Consider the following 17388-nt stretch of genomic DNA (forward strand, 5'->3'; position numbering starts at 1 on the left):
ACAGTTGTAAACAATCTTTTTAAAGTGGCTATGTCACCGCAGCGGCAACCTGCCCTCTACATAATAGCTCCCTGTTACAGAGCACTCACACATAAAATGAATGATCAGTATCTACTTCCCTCTTCGTCCCAAGGGATGCTAAACATGCCAAATAAAAATGCTTCACTTAAAGGGATAAAATGGTTATCGGCAAAACATTTTACATGTATTAAGAAGCGTAGAACACCTAAAGATGGTATAGCCCCTTACTGTGTGGAAATCATAGCTTGTTCAGAAAATATTTTATGTTTAGATGTAAATCAGACCGATATAATCAATTCTTGCATGAATGATGCAGCATTTCATTGCTCATTAATGGTGTAGAAAGTTTTGCAGCATTTAATTGCTAGGAACCTTTTAAAATTAGCAGAGGTTGTAAAGCTTCTAAGCTCTTTCTCCTCCGTACTGGCCTTTTAAACATCTCTCCTTCTAGTCTGCTGACCATGCATCCCATTCTGAGACACTGAGACATAACATCAGTGTTAGGTTCCTCACCTGTCCCTGGCAGTTTGTAGTCAGAACCACTTGACAGTCAGATACCTATGAATTTTACTGAATCTGTGTTGACCACAGAGATGAATGTGCAAAACACGCATCCTCCTCCTAAGCATTCCTACTATTTGTACTTTGCACATACCTAACACTGAATAACTTGCTGGATTACATTAACATCAATTCCAAATTTAATCTTTACTCTAAAACCCCAACCTGGGCGACCACATTTTTGGTTTTTATTTTACCTAGGTTCCCAAAACCCACAATTGAGCCGGCAGTTATGTTTCAAAACTCCAAGGTACTAGTCCTATTTACTTAATCATGGATCTTTCGATCTGTCACATTTTAATTATATTGAAATTTTCACATTAAGAGTAACATAAAAATAAAATTGGGGTTCAATTATTCACAGATATGCCTGTTAGAGGCATCCTAATGCACCACCTGAGGCCAAGCTGCCTGCAGCTTTGAAACATGTTAACATGTGGAACAGTCACTATAAATAGCGGTGCTTAGTTTCCACCTCTGACTCGGAAGTGAAATCTTCACTAGTAAAAATTTTGATACTATTTTTGGGCAAGGTTGCAGGTGAAAACTAAGTAAATGCATTGAAATAAAAAGTAATTGTTCATTAAATCTTTCCTTCAGTTAATAAACACTCAATTATTTTCCCTCCAGCCTATTCTACATCTTTTTCTTCTTCTATTATTAAGTTTTCTGGGCATTTCTTTTCAAATTCAGTTTCATTAAAACTTACTGATAAAGTATAAAGGCATTCTTCCACCTTACTGATACAGTCGGTGTTATTTCTAAGGGCAATATGTCTCTTAAACTTTATAAAATTCATACAGTGTCAAAATTTATTTGAATGGTTTATTGCATCCTCGATTTGTTATAAATAAAACTGTTAGATTCTACTACTTTCATGCTTGTCATTCAATTCTAGTAATCATTGCTGCAATAAATTAGGTCTTACAAACAACAGAACATTGGAGAACAAATTCAAGAGATGCTATAAATAGGGAACAAAAAGGAAATTATCTAGTGCAAGATTTTTGAGTGTAAATCCCTTGACACATGTTGCAACCAGCCAGTTAATTGTAAATTGTTGTAAATCTGAAATGAAGCAGAGGGGATAAAACTAACAAACAAGTCATAAACTAAAACTGTTACTTGTTGTAGTGATTACTGCCACTGTCAACCAAGTTCAAAGAATCTGTTTTTATATTTCTTGCAACAAAGAAGCTGTTTTTATATTTCTTCCAGTGCAGCTATTGTACTTGTTCTGGAAAATACATATAATACTTATCAATACATTACGTGTCACACAAAATATATGCTTTCACAGATGCTGAATGTTTACAAGATCATTATAGAATATATTATGCCACAAATTTTAACACCACTCTCATCACACACTGCTCTCTCCCTTATTCACCCAGAACAGATTTTCTCAGTATTGGACAGAGTACATAATGGTGTTAAAAAAATGGTGTTCTATGCCAGGGGGCATAGAACACGTACCATCACCACTGCATCAGCTGTAATGGAGGACCTGTCTTTCGGAATGAAGAGGACGCACAAAAAGATAACTCTAAATAGGAGCTTCTTACACAAGCAAATTAAAGTTTGGCAAAGTCACAAACAACTGGAAATAGGGTTATCAAAAGGACAGAGACTGAGAATCTTTGTAATTAGCCCTGTTACCATTTTTAGCTATGACACTTCAGGTTTCTCAGGAATATGTGACTTAACTATAAATTCTCTTTCAGTGTTACAGTTTGGCAGATTTTCACCATTAACTTGCAGCCAAAATGGGATTCCATGTTATGTTGTCAGCATTACAACATTGACCTAATTTGTTCCTCATACTGTACGTGCAAAACAGAGTCAGAAACCATAAAAAAGAAAAAAGTTTTTGTGTCTTATGGTTATTTCCCATAATTGAACCAGTATTTTGTTACCAATATTCCAAAACTGGAAATATAATAAGGGGATAGAAAGGGAAAATCAGAAAGGTAGGTTCAACTTGTTTAAAATATAACTCATTTATTATAGACTGTCACTTGGTGCCAATAAGTTTTGTTATTTAAAACAAATATCCAGCTGTTTTTTAACAATTTTAAGTTACTTATTTTTTTATTCTTAAAAAAAAATGCTTAGCTGCTCTAAAAAAAGTGAAAATTTACAATATAACAGTACTTACATACTGTACTCATAATTTATTCTCTTTCTCCCCAGCCAAGAAACCCCCACCAAATAAAACATTTAATTTCTGCCATGAAAATTGTATGCCTCACTTCTCTTACCTTGACATTTACTGAATCCTTCCATTATTATTGAGATATATGAGCATTACTGCACTTCATTTTTTACCACAAATAGAAACAAGCTTCCATTATATTTTTTTGAAGGGATTTGAGTTCTGAACCTTTTTCGATTGCTAAATAGGATAGACCTCAGACAGCAACTCATGTAATTCTAGTACTACACAAAATAACTTTTACTTAGTATGCATATGCTTCAATTCTGGGATAAATACTAAGTATGATAATGTCATGGAATACTGTATAAATGTAGAGAAAATAAATTCCAGTGAGTTTGATGGTAAATCAACAAGACAAAGTATTTATTTAGTATAAATTTATTTTATAAAAGTATTTATTTATTTTATAAAAGTATTTATTTAGTATAAATCAAAGCAAAAAGGTTCCCAGCTTTAGAATATGTTTCTGCTCTCTCCTAGCTGATGAAGGGTTGCTAAACTGTGGTCTGAGTCATGACAACCTGTCTGAACAGAATCACGTGAGGAAAGTTTCACTCATGCTGTTTGCTCAGCAAGAAATTAATTAACTCCATTAGTAAGATATTTAGATAAATCATAAGATATACAAAAATGTTTTTTACAGACTTAAATGTTCAAAATTCTCAAAAGAAAATTCTCAAAAGAAAGAAAAAATACTAATGACTAATGTCTGCCAAAACCAAGAAAAGAAAGAAAAAAGAGAAACAAAAAAAAGACAAACTGAAATAATAAACTATAGAAAATATATCAGTGGACCAACTGCTCAATTGTAACAATTAATGGCCTGTTTGGCATCTCCCTGAGATGAAAGAATGAAAGATGGTCAACAGAATGTTGTTTTTTGCTTTTCCCCTTGAGCTAAAGGTGCTTAAAGAAGGTACAAATTCAATGTAGCAAAACCATAAACAGTCACAGAAGGATGCTGTAAGCCACTTACAGGAACGAGGAATTTTTTGATTTCTTCCAAGGCATGACTCATACGAGAATACGCCTCTCCAGGTGGAGCGAACACTTCAATTAATACGTGAAGCTCATCACTCAAGTGCGCGTACTTGGCTTCTCCACTTTTCCTTAGTTCTTCCTCCTACAAAAAAAGTGTGTGGGGTTTTTCTTAGAACTGGGAATCTACTGATTTTGTATTGTTTTAGCATTTACAGAGAATATGACAAAAGGACATAATATAGCAGACTTCTAAACCCTTTGAGAAATGAAAGTCTACTGCAAGCCACTTAGAGATTTAAAAATCAATTTTGAGTGTCTGAATGATAAAATCAGCATAATTACCATCTATAACAGATTTTAATCAGCATAGTAAAAACATGCTAAATACTCCAGAAGCAAGTGCTGAAATATTAAACCTACAATGGAAAACTTGCAGAAGTCTGTCTGAATCTTAGTTGTTCGCAATGAAAAAGAAAGACCCATTTAACATTTTGGAGAACTTTAAAAAATGCTATTGTTTATTAAAGCCTATAAGCTACTTAATGACTATCTGAAGGCTGCACATTTTAGTATCACTAAAATAAAGTATGCCTTAGTACTACTATTTGAGATATAAGGTCTGAGTTGTTCCAGTTCTGATATATGGTACCTATACAATCTAGTGTACACTGGTTAAGATGGTGATTCACCTCACATAGATTTATCTTGGCAATCTGAGTTCCAGTTTTCCAGCTATAAAATAAGCTTAAAATCCTACTTTATGTTAAAGTAATGTTTTAAAATGTCAATCCACTTTTTTATACAAGGCTTTGAGATAGCGAATGTAAATTGTAAAACATATTCATAGTAGTTACCTCTACATAAAAAGCAAACATAAAATAGTGATCATGTGAATAGCATTGGCTGTGACAACATAATGAAAAAAATGTTGTGATTACTACAGAAGACAGCAATAAGTAATGCTGAAGAAATGATGAGTTAAAAACTTCAGAATTAATTTGGACGAAAATATGCATATATATCTGTTTTTTATAGATAGAAAACATAATCATAGAATCATAGAATGGTTTGGGTTGGAAGGGACCTTAGAAATTATCTAGCCAGCTCCCCTGCCATGGGCAAGGACACCCTCACCTAGACCTGGCTGCTCCAAGCCATGTCCAGCCTGACCCTGAACACTGCCATGGCAGCCACAACTTCTCTGGGCAACCTGTGCCAGTGTCTCACCACCTTCATGGTATGGTATTTCTTCCTAATATCTCATCTAAATCTACCTTCTAATCACAGAAAAAGTAAACTAATTTGCTTAAAATTGGCTAAGAAGTTATAGCTTTCTGTATATACTAAAATACAAACTTCTAGATTTTTTATATGTAAGATATAAAAATTGTAACAATAGATTACAATTCTTATTTACTTATTTATTTATCCATTAACTTCACTTGTCTTAGCCTTGCCTCATTTACAGCATTGCTTGAAACCAAAAGTATCTGCACAATGCTATGCTTCAAACAATACACATACAGTTCTTTCTATGTACAACAGAAGATCCAGCCCCAAGGACTTACTGATTTTTCATAAAACACACAATGGTTTAAAACTTAGCTCCAGAACCCTAGATCTTGCTCCATGATAAGTCAACATTTTGCAGATGATGATAAAATCATAACTCAATAAATGTGACCCATGATTTTATTTTTGAAAGTTGAAAATTGAGATAATTGTTTTCAACTAAAAAGTAAAAATTAAGATAAGCAGGACAGAAGGTAGAATATCTTTATCTTTACACTTAAAGTATCTTTGTCATTTTATCTTGTCACTTGAAATCTCACCAAAATGTCCACAGAACCAGAACATGAAATAACACTCTCTCATGAGATGCTACAACGCTTTTCAGTTTTCTGGAAAAAAATCCCAAAATATATGATTGTACCTCTGGAATAATTTCACATGAAGTATTTCAACAGAATTAAGTTTTAGTAGTTGTAAAGTGATATACTAGTAATTGCTCAAAGTCTTCTCCATATTGCTTTTTAAAAAGTCTTTTAAAAAACATCAGAAAGCCCCCAAAGTCAGTGCTGTGAAGCTGACATCCACACTACTTAAATTTAGAATGACAGGACTACCCCTTCTCTTGCACTTCAGTGGGTTTTACCTCCTGCTAGTTGCAACCTAGTTGCACAGAGCTCCCATAAAAAGTCAAGAGAGCCTTCCTGGAGCCCAGCTTCAGTTTAGTTATGTGGAACAGGAGTCGGTTCATTTCCCATGATCTTTGCTCAGTGTAAGTAATGGCCCAGTCCTTGGGAATGATCAGGAGGCTCTCCCTTAAACCATGCTTCTGATTGAAACTAAAACACTAATGAACAAACACCCCACGTAGTACTGGTAAGGACTGAGATGGATTGAGACATTCTGGCATCTGCTACATGAAGGCAAAATGAGTGACATTATTATAAATCTATCTTATATGGTGCAATTTATAAGGTGATGTGAGTGCTGTTGGCCTTGCAACACTGCACCTATACAAGCTTTGGTTATTTTTCATACAATTCTGCCTTAACCACGTGTTAGGTCCAGTTACTCCCTGTGGTGCTGTTTGTAACTTGCATCAGATTCTCCCACCTTTTTACATTCTACCATTTCCCACGTCAGGTGCAGTTCTCCAGAGCCTGTTCAGCTTGCACAGCTTTGGCCAGGATTTACCTAGCAGCCTAGTAATTTGCCTTCAGCTTTATTGTGGGAATTGTAACTGCTTAAGCCTGCTTGTGTAGACATGTATGGAATCATTGTGAAAGACACTGTGCATTGAAAGCCTGATGCATTCACTGTAGAGAACTACTTTAACAACAATCAAATGCAGTTTATGCCTTAGGCACTGGATCATAGGGAAAAAAAACAAACAAGCAAACAAAAACAAACCAGCAATGCAAAACAAACAAACATACAAAACCCAAACAAAAAAAAACAACAAATCTAGGACCTGATCAGCTCTGATTTGTAAAATGAATGGAATAGATTCCCTGGGCTTCTGGATCAGGGATGGCAATCTCTCAGTACTGACCCGCAGGATAATATGTTCTTATTTACTACATGGTAATGTTGTTTAACTGCACTGCAGGGAAAGTACGGCAGAAAAAAACACACCACCCTCCAAAGACAACTAACCTCTCTTCCTGATCCCCTTCCACTCCCTTCTGCATGTCAATTCCCCTCATCTCTCAAGACTGACAGTACCATATTTCACACCCAAACCCAGCTCCCATCACCCTATGTGCTTCAGGATTCCTTTACCCTCATCTGCTGCCTTACAACGTCTGTCACACAGTGCTGAAGTCTACCTGCCCTTAACCTGATGCATGGCTCCATAACCCACTCCCACACAAAAGACAACAGGTGTTTTGAAACATCTGCTGTGTTTTATAATTTCCAGTTGACCAAAGCAGGGAAAATGAATTATAAAACTCTACAGCAGAAATTTGAGGAGTACTGGCCTCTGCAAAAGTGAAGCATGTGAGTGGTAAGGCTATAAAAGCCAAGAAAAATGATGAATTACCTCTGGATGAGAAAGCAACCTCACCATTTTAAAAGGATGTGTGTTGACAAGGAAGTGATTTCTAGCTGGAACTGTGGCCAAAATGCTTCAATAAAACTACTGGAAGAAACTTGAAAGAACAAATGGAGTTTGCATAGCAAACAAAATCACACAACCCAGATCAATGAATAAAAACTATCCTCATAACACTGAAATAACAGAATATTCAAGAATAACAGAAGGCTGCAGCATGAATTGTGTAGAACTCAGAGATAAATTTCATCAATAAAATATGCAGAACTTCCTATAATGTAACAAATACAGTTCTGAAAAGAAACAACAGATACTCAAAGAACAAAATGAGAGCTGCAGTGGATTTCTTACCTTGCAAGAATTTGCAAATGAAAGCATAGCACAGAGATTAAACAGTGTTGATAATCACAGCACTGTTGCTACAGAGGCATTATTCATAAGGTCAACTGACAATTCTATAGAAGAAAACTAATGCACATAAAGTTTTGTAGATGTAAATCTATTAATGTTTAATATGGACATAAATACAAAAATATATTGTCTGTAACAATGATTGCAGTAAAAGTAACAAGTGAACTATACAGTAACAAGTAAATCAGAATAGGTATTTCAGGTCCTAGGTCCCATCAGTGGAGAAACTGAGAACAAACCAAACCAAAGAATAAACAAAAGAAAAAAAAAAGAAAAAAAAAATTGAAATAATTTGAGAATGTATGTGGTAGAATGGAACAGCTCTAAGCAGGGTAGAGAGCGAAGCTAAAAGAGCTTAGCCATCCCCCGACTCTTGTTTTTGAGCCAGTTATTCTCATTCCAAGAAGAAGAATCGAGAAGGTAGAGATGGTGAGTACATGAGGAGTGCTCACACAGCAGAGCTAAGAGAGTGGGTGTACAACACCTGCTGCCAGCCACAGAGATCCCATAAAGAAATACAGGCATGCAGACAAAACATTGCTTACAACAGAGGAAATGTGTAGAGATACAGGTGATAGAAGTTATTTTTCTATACTTGATGCATCATGAAAATTCTTATAGTTGCTTTGGCAAAACAGAGCAGAGATTTGTGTACATTCAGCACTGACTTACAGGCCCTTCAGTTCAAGAGTGCTTTATTTACTGATGCTTTTCATAGTAAAATATAAGAACACCTTACTGGTAAAGAGGTACCAAGCTGTACTTAGATCATATTTTTGTTTAGATAGGTGAGAACGTAAACAAAGACAAATCAGTAGAAGAACGTGATAACAGAACTATTGGATCACTTTTGTAAAGAGCCCAAACACCTGGGGTGAATGTTAGATGAACAAAAAATATAAATTCTGTGAAAGAAAATAAAAGTTTAGGAAAAAGGTTAACACAATAAAGTGGTATGTGCCAAATCCGAGGCTACAACCAGTGACCACTGTGACCAACATCTAGTGATACATGTATAAATTACCTGCCAGAAAACTGATAGAGCAGAGAGTTCACAAACCTACAAATATTCCTACGCTTATACAAATCTAAGCAAAAGCTAAAACAGCATAGGTAAGAATCACTCAGTGGCCTGGGTTCAGCAGTAGCAGTGCTTAAACCGTGACACTCAGTCATTAGACAGCTGCTTTGAGAACTAAACAATCCAAAAATGAATATAGGTAATGAGTTGCAAGTTTGTAGATATAATCCAGGAAATAAAATTAAGTCAAGAAATGCATAAGTACTATAACTATAGATGCTTCCTAAGAATATTATGTTCATCTTAAAGCTTATAGTTACAACTAGGGACCACTGCTTTCAGGATGCCTTTAGATTCAGGATGAAGACTTAGTCTTAATTAATAAGAATGCAAAATGTCATGGTTTTATTTATGAGAGTCTAATTACCAATTTGTTGTAACCAAGTTACACAGTAGGCTACTTGAAATCCCACAAAGCTGTTACACTCTTACTATGGGCAAAAACATACCTTATATGAAGTATTTATTTCTTTTCTCAGTAAAGTTGTAAAAGTCTAACCAATGAATTATTAGTAGTTTAGTTCCATACTAACACTTGCAGGTCAAATTACGTGCACATAAAATGACATATACAAAAAAATTCTGGCGTCAGATATTTTCCCTGGTGTTATGCTCCCCCTTTCATTGCCCTGGGGAGTCCTAAGGTTAATGGCTTCAGCTGGGGAAGGGGCATTGCTGTGAGTTGGCAGCACTGAGTCCTTTGCTGAAAGGCATATAATACTGGTGGTGACATTTCACAGAATGTCAGTATATAAACCGGGGGAATTGTCCAGTAGTTGCTGACTGCTGCTTGGGTCTGGGTTGGGTATCAGTCAGCAACTGTATTGTGCATCGCTTGTGTTTCCTGGCTTTTATTTCTCTCTTTTTGTTGTTTTGGCGTTTCATTACACTTATTATTAATACTACATTTTAATTATAATAATATTTTATGTTATTTCAATTATTAAACTATTCTTATTTCAACCCACAGGGTTTTACCATTTTTTCTGATTCTCCTTCCCATCCGATGAGGTCAGCAAGCAGCTGCGTGTTATTTAGTTGATGGTTGGGGACCATGATAACATGCTACATAAATTGGTCTCTCCATCATTTTGCAACTTAATTCCCTATCCAAATTCACTGTATAGTAAGTTTTACATATGTTGCGTACTTTTTCTTTGCTCTTGTCATGGTTTGGACAGCTCTCATTGTTACTCATATAGTGATTTTACCCAGCTCCCAGGGTTGCACTCTAATAATCAGTAATTGACCTCGATGCCAAGTCCCTGTTTACAGCCCTGGAGCCTTCCTTATCATCCTGTGCCCTTGCTTTCAAAGCCTCCACATCTATCCCAGACCCGTACTTTGCTTGAGTTCCATTCTAGGGCCATAGCAGCACCCTTTAAATAGAATAATGACTTATTTCCACTATTAGTTACAAATATAGCACAAATCTAGGCAAATGCTAAAATAACATAGAACACATCAGTTGGCTATTAGACTACTGCTGCTAGAAGTAATTAAGCTCAAAAGGAGCCAAGCCTGGCAGGTCCCAAGCCCTGTGCTGCTGCCTGCCCCCACACGACATGCCGACAACACCATCCTTACTGAGACATGGAGCTACAAGTGTCAGGGGAAAGAAAACATAGATTACTTACTGCCTTCGCTGAACAGGTATGGAAAATACTCCTGGGGTTTAAATCCAATCACTTTGGCTCTGCGACAGTGTGAGCTGTGATTACTAGAGCTACTGCTGAGGATGAGGCTCTGCACAAAGTGACCAACACTAATTAGCACAGATCACACACTCAAACCTCACCATCACTGTAAGAAGGACTCCTCACTATGGGATTTTGTTCAGCTAAACCAGGCTTGCTGGCAGTCAAGTGCCAAATCAACACAGTCAAATGGATACAATTATTTAATGATTTTTTAAAAATATGAGTAGAGATATTTTATAATGGCTGATGACATTGTAAGAACTTTAAGAGCTTAAGCCTGTGGCACAAGAGAAAAAAGATCATTTAAGCAATGCAGACACAGCTTTGCTCACACTGGTTGGAAGAAAATGTATTTTCTTTTCCTCTGCTATCATTCGTACTTTCTGGAAATCATTCTACTAGTTGCATTACATCTGTCTAGCTCTATTTATTTCACTGTATTTGGAGCTAAGTTATCTTGGTTTTATAAATTGTAGTCAGTTTTTTCAGACACAAATATTACAAATGTTATAGACACAAGAAAGCTCCACTAATGTTTTAGGTAATTCAACATGTTAGCTGATGATAAATTATCAGACATCTTGAAAAGAAGGTTAACTGTATTTATGCTAATATTCTACACACTGATAATAATGGTAGTGTATTTATTTATCTGTAATTCTTATTATTCAGGAAACATTCATCTTGACATCTGTGAATTAGAAACAGTGTTCTCAAAAGCTGTGTTTAATAAAAAGAGTATTTGTCATTAAAATATACAAACAGGAAAATTTAAATAATTATATAATCTTTTTTCTTTTCCGTCATTAAGTTGTATATTATTTTTATTGTTATAATTAATATGGCGTTGTCATTATCATTACTACTATTATTATGGGTCCTATAAGAATGCAGCTTTTTCTCCTAGGAACATACAGACAGAGTATTTGTATCATAAGATTTGCAAAGGGTATTCTGTCTCTAAGTACAGGGAAAAATATGAAAATAAACATTTAGAAGTTCTCCAGGTTCTGAATTAATTCTTTTGCTATGCACTATCAAGCCAAAATAGAAGTCAACTCCAGTTACATAGTAGTCAAATACTTAGAAGATTACGCTTTTGGTCACCTGAAGAAAATGCTAGAAAGACTATTTCTATCATAGAGATCTCTCTATCCAGAAAATTCTGGATGGAAAAATCTATGCCTACTGTATTTCGTGTATAAGCAGAATGAAAAACTTGTATTTCCAAAGAGTCAATCCACAGAGGGCTACTTTGCAATTACCTTTGACTATGAAGGAAACTGAAGCTTCACTCTGGGAATTCATTTCTTTGTATATTTAAACCCAATTTCACAATGAAAGCTCCAAGTATACACTTAAAGGTAACTACTTGCTTAACCACCCATTTGATGAAGAATGCTTCCTGAAATACTACCCTAGAGAATAAGTCTACTGATGCACATAGGCACTATTTCAATAACTAATTGCTGTTGTAGATGGCTACATAATGACATTTCCAAGTCCTTCCCAACCTAATGATGTAACCTACCCACTTAGCTTAGAGCTTCCAATGAACTTGAACAATCATGACTTAGGCGTGATTTTGATCCGAATACCAGATTCCTATTCAGTTGCTCCTTGTCGCTGAAATCTATAGACACTGGAGTTGTCCACAGTAATGTTCCTCATACACAGAAGTGTCTGGCAAGCAACACAGCATTATGGTGAAGGAGATCTGATAATTATTTTAAGCTTCTTTGGGATTCATAAACTAGTGAGGGACTAAGTTAGATAGATGATCTGAATACATTGCTACTGAATACAAAAGTGTTGCTGCTTCTCTTTTATTTAATGAGGTAGCAGTTGGAGTGCTCATCAAGTTACACATTACAAAAATTAGGAAATAGGTGTTTGTTTTTGGGAATTTGCTAGACGAAGCCCACAAGAACCATTTGGAGATATGTTCTGTTAAACTATTCATGTGATCCAGAAAATGAGTCAAACAGCAATAAAAATTCTCCAGTGATAAAAAACCAGTTCTATCTGTGCACACTACGAAAGAATCTAGACAAGCTTATTTCAGGAGAAAGATCTTGGAGTATTACGTTCAGTTCTACAGAAAGGATTTATCCTGTGTGCAGTATCAATTAAAAGGACATTCTCTATTACACTTTTTTAAGAAAGTAAAAGAAACCAAACTACAAAACCTGTACGATTCCCTCCCCCCTTTAATACTGAAGAACATTCTGGTGTCTCAGTTTAAAAAAGTACAAGAACCAAAAAAGATCAAGATGAAAAGGATGATTATGAGCATGAAAATATTGCCATATGAGAAGCTGAATATGAAAGTCTTGGCAATCTATATGTTCCTGCAGTTCAAGATGTCCTTAAACAACTAATTCTTGGAAGACCTCTCATCTTTCACTGCTTCTGTTCTTACCCAAGCTTTCAGTCCTGCAACTTACAGGAGCTGCAGAGGCTGAGCCCATTCTCATGTTATTCTGTCTCATTTTGAAACATGAACCTTATCTAGTGGGGCACGATGTGTTGCATACATACAGAATAAAACAACATGCAAATTTTTCTCCTATGGTATTTGTAATTGCTTGCTGATGTATTAGGTGTATCTGTTTTATTAAACAGCACCTATAACATAGACATGTATGCTTAAGGCAGTTATGTGTCAAATATGGAACTCACTTCCAATAATGTTTCTATTATTTGAAGGCTGCACATTTTGTTAAAGAGAACCTGTTACTAATTAGTACTTAAATGAGCTCAATGTAGTATTACAAGTGCCTCATCTAGAAAGCAAAGCAACACTTCAGCCACTCTGATTGCTCATTATAATCAGAGCTGAGGAAGTGCAGAGAACAAAGATTACAGGCACTTTCAGCTTCAAATTCAGGAATCACGACTACTTCAAGATGTGTAGAGAGCCCGCCTCTGCCTTCACTTCTTCACCTGTGGCGACAGCCTCACCAGCCCTCCCACACAGCAGGACTTTTTGAAGGATAATGTTGTCGCATCTCTGACCAACCCTTTGAATTTAACTGGGAAGGAAGCCCATGCAAGTGCCAGGCTTCTGATCATCCCATTTAACTCCTCATCGCTTTTTCTAGTGAGTCTCCACCACTGAGCAGGTTTCCACATTAACATTTTGTGCCCTGAAATGCAATGGTATCCCTGATGCAGGAAAGGTCTTTCCTTGGGATAAAAGGACTTCCCCTGACTGCCGTACTGGCCCATGCAGAAGAACAAGAATGGTTCAGCTTTCAGCAGTTTAAAGACTTCGCTAACATCTGTATTACAAGGTTCATTTTCCTGTAGCTGGGCTGATTGTCAATAGTTATTTCCTAAAGGCTGTCCCTTGATTAACCACAACACAGCAAACAAAAGCAGCAAATGGATTCGAGCATACTACCAGCAAATACAGAAAGAGGCCACTATTTTGTATATCCCCTGGATTCTCATGCAATGATATGGAAACCACACTGGTGGAGGGAAGGCATGCTGGCAGTGATAAATGGAGTGCTGGGAATTAAGGAACAAAAGGAAGTTCATAAATAATTGGTAAACACAGTATCTCTAATGGCGTTTACTCAAGCCAAAGTGTTTCAATACCTGAAATGACTTGAAAAATGCACCACTTTCTGAATAAGCATTTCAAATAACAAATAAATCAAATACTTAAAAAATAAACCAATGTGTCAAACTCTTTCACAAACACATCCTTTTTTCAATGTTTTGCAAATGAGACATTTCCTCTCACATGTGACAGTCACACATGACTTTGTAGGTTTCATTTGCTTTTCTTTCCTTGTAAGATTGGGTTCTCCATACTGACAAAGAACACAAATGCCCTTTTCAATCAAAAAATTACTTGTTCCTTTACTATCCAGAAGTTGTAGCTACTCATATTATATTAATTTAGACAAATACATTTTACTGAGAGTGCAAGTTCTTGGATAATTTCTCACAAAAGTGTCAGAAGTAGTTAACAGACGAGTATGTTATAGCAATATTACATATATCATGATTTTATGTCTGACAAATTTACTGAATGCAAATAAAATTGCTTGCAAATAGATTCTTGGTCATCCTGGCTAAGAAGGAGATTTGCTCTGAAAATTGAAGAACATATTTTATAATATTCTCATAATGGAAAACTGTAAGGATATTAGTCCAATATACGCTGTAAATGAGTCTGACTAAAAACCCTCAACTTTTTAATGAGTAGTGATTACAGTAATTCTAATAGCAATTTAGTTGAAAACTCATTTTCATGAAATGTGCAAAGTACTCAGAACAGTTACCATTCAGGCCACATCCAGCTCCTTGCCTGTGGAGCCTAGACCTGACCTCAACTCTGAACCACAACAGAGTGACTTAAGAAGCTATGACTCGTAAAGGAAAAGTTAAGAAAGTCAAAATTAGTTCTGCTAGGTAACTTGGTCTGGGGGGATGATGGTTAGCTTTTGGTTGGGGTAAGTTAGGCTGTGACTCCAACAGGTACTCCAGTGTTCCTCACTGAAAGTTTTTAGAATATATTATTTACACAGTAGAATAAAGGTGCATCCTCAGTGGAAGGCAGACTGACTCCTTTCACAAGGTACATAATAATCCTTGTCATAGAGAAAGTAGCCTGGAGAATGCCAAGGGCTTTCCTCTGAGAAGTCCAGGGGTCAGAATTTCATGTTCTTTCTGCTGCCCCAAAAGAGGCATAGTGTATGCATTCTCCTAAACAGTGCTTCCCCCTGGCTGAAGGGGTCACTGGTACTAAACCGGTTTGGCCAAGATGTCAGTGACTAATTGCACACACGGCATTTCCCCTAAAAGTTCACAGCATGCTGCTCCTGCTGCCCTCCCCAGAAGTTCCCAACTCCCACAAGCGCTCTTATGGTGTCCAAACTGGAATGGGCTATAATAAACACATCAAACAAACATAAAATTGAAAGAGTAAAATAATTTAAAAACTCAGTTGAAAGCAGATCACTGTACTCCAGAAAAGGTTAAGTGCCAGCAATCCTCATCAGGCAGCTAATTTTACTGCACTAAAAATTAATATTCATTTTGCACTTAAGCTTTATCATCCAGATCATCCTTGGCAATTTAAAGCACTCCTCCATCCCCCTTTATGCGCTCAGATTTATGCAAGAAGAGATAACCTTGTGCACAGGCTCTGAGTATTGCAAAATTTCCATTAGATGGTAGCCATATCTCAGATAATCACAAAATATGCAGATTACATTAACCTATTATAGTCACTACTGCTTAATGTTACCATCAGTTAGTTTACCACAAAATTTTCTTCTATTGAAAGCTTTTTCCCAGGAAGCACTGTAACCTGCCTTTGGCTGAAAATGAAGCATTTTATTTGTTTTCCAGTTCTTGAGTGCTTTAGCACCTGTGGTCTCCCTTGTTGCTCATTTTCAATACCAGTGCAAATGAACATAAAATAAAATTGAATAGCAGCCTGCTTATGGCAGACTTCTTCTGTAGCTTTGAGACAAAAGATGAGGGTATTTTTATTGCATGAGCCTCCTCAAATGTTCTGACTGATACTAAATGCAGAAAAAAAACACTGCCTTTCCTTTTTTCCTTTCCTAACCTGAAAACAGGGTAAAATAAAAAATGAAATAAATCCTAAATTAGAACTATGTGCACCACAGAAACTGAGCAGAGCTTTAGCTCCCTAATAGACTTAGCTCCTTCTACTACCTCTTCCATTGAACGGGGGTTTTTTTGCTTCAAAGTGTTTAAAGAACAAAGGGCTCAAGTTCTCTGAGGGTATAATCAGGCTCCCTGGGCTGTGTTCAACCACAAGTCTCTGCTGATGTGCTGGATCTGAGGCAAAGGCCTCAGTTTAAAAAGACAGTTATAGGACAGCTGAACAATTACTTGAGTTCCCCCAGCAGGGTTCATTTACCTTGACTTAGGTGTCCAGAAGTGAGATATTTCAGCCTAAACTAGTCATGTGAAGATCTCAATGGAAAGGAACAAGCACTTTCAAAGGGTAACTCATCTCAAAATGAGGTTGGGGTTCAAGATGATTTGGAAGTTTAGCTGAAGAAATCAGTTTAAGGACGTAACCTAAATACCTTTTTGGATCTACTCAAACCTTGCTATTAAAGAAATAAATAAAGTACAGTTGGCCACTATAAAATATGTATATAAAAAATAAGCCTAGTACTGGTTGGGTTCTTTCGTAAAAAAATATTAGCATGAAGGGGGGGGGGGAAGTACTGTAGCCATGTTAATAAAATCTAAAGATTGCTGGCATCACTTTTGAAACTGGCTGAAGGGTTACAGTCATCATTTAACTATTCTGGAAAAAGGTAACAGAACCAGCATGAATACGAAACATTGCATATAGTAATTCTCACCTTCAAACACCTATTTAAGTCCTAACTGTTTTTACTGGGCAGGCTGGATGAAAACTGCACTACTTTATTAGCAACCTAGATGTCAGACTGCTGCTGCCACAGAGGGCAAACAACAAGGTGGAAGCCTACACAGTTAGGCAAGTGCTAGCTGAGATACTACTATTACTAGCTTCAAACATATTTCTTCTGCTATGCAGTGTAATTTATTACCCAGAACCAGTCACTGTCTGCAAAAACAACACTGGGCGACAGATCCTGGTATGATTTAAGAGGGACAATACATCTAATTATGAGAAACTCCATTTGTTTTATTTTTATTTTATGCAAGTTACAGGGGAGTTTGACAATGATGGAGTTTCCCTGCAGAAAAGCCACACAGTGTTCAGTCTTTGACCTTTCTCCCAGGACCTGTGGGAACGGTGTTGCACAAGAACAGCTGATTAATTAAACCTCTCTCAGCTGTGGTTTACCAATTCACCACC

General features: G+C 36.4%; 1 protein-coding gene across 1 annotated transcript in view; it reads right to left on the reverse strand.

The window, feature by feature from the left end:
- KHDRBS2 (KH RNA binding domain containing, signal transduction associated 2) overlaps positions 1-17388 on the reverse strand; it is a 328648-nt gene that overhangs the window by 157708 nt on the left and 153552 nt on the right. Inside the window, exon 4 of the mRNA XM_005153183.3 lies at positions 3777-3923. Within this exon, the coding sequence (XP_005153240.2) occupies positions 3777-3923 (147 nt within the window). The remainder of the gene's footprint in view (positions 1-3776; positions 3924-17388) is intronic.

Source organism: Melopsittacus undulatus, chromosome 3 (assembly GCF_012275295.1).
Source record: "Melopsittacus undulatus isolate bMelUnd1 chromosome 3, bMelUnd1.mat.Z, whole genome shotgun sequence".
Classification (NCBI taxonomy): Eukaryota; Metazoa; Chordata; class Aves; order Psittaciformes; family Psittaculidae; genus Melopsittacus; species Melopsittacus undulatus.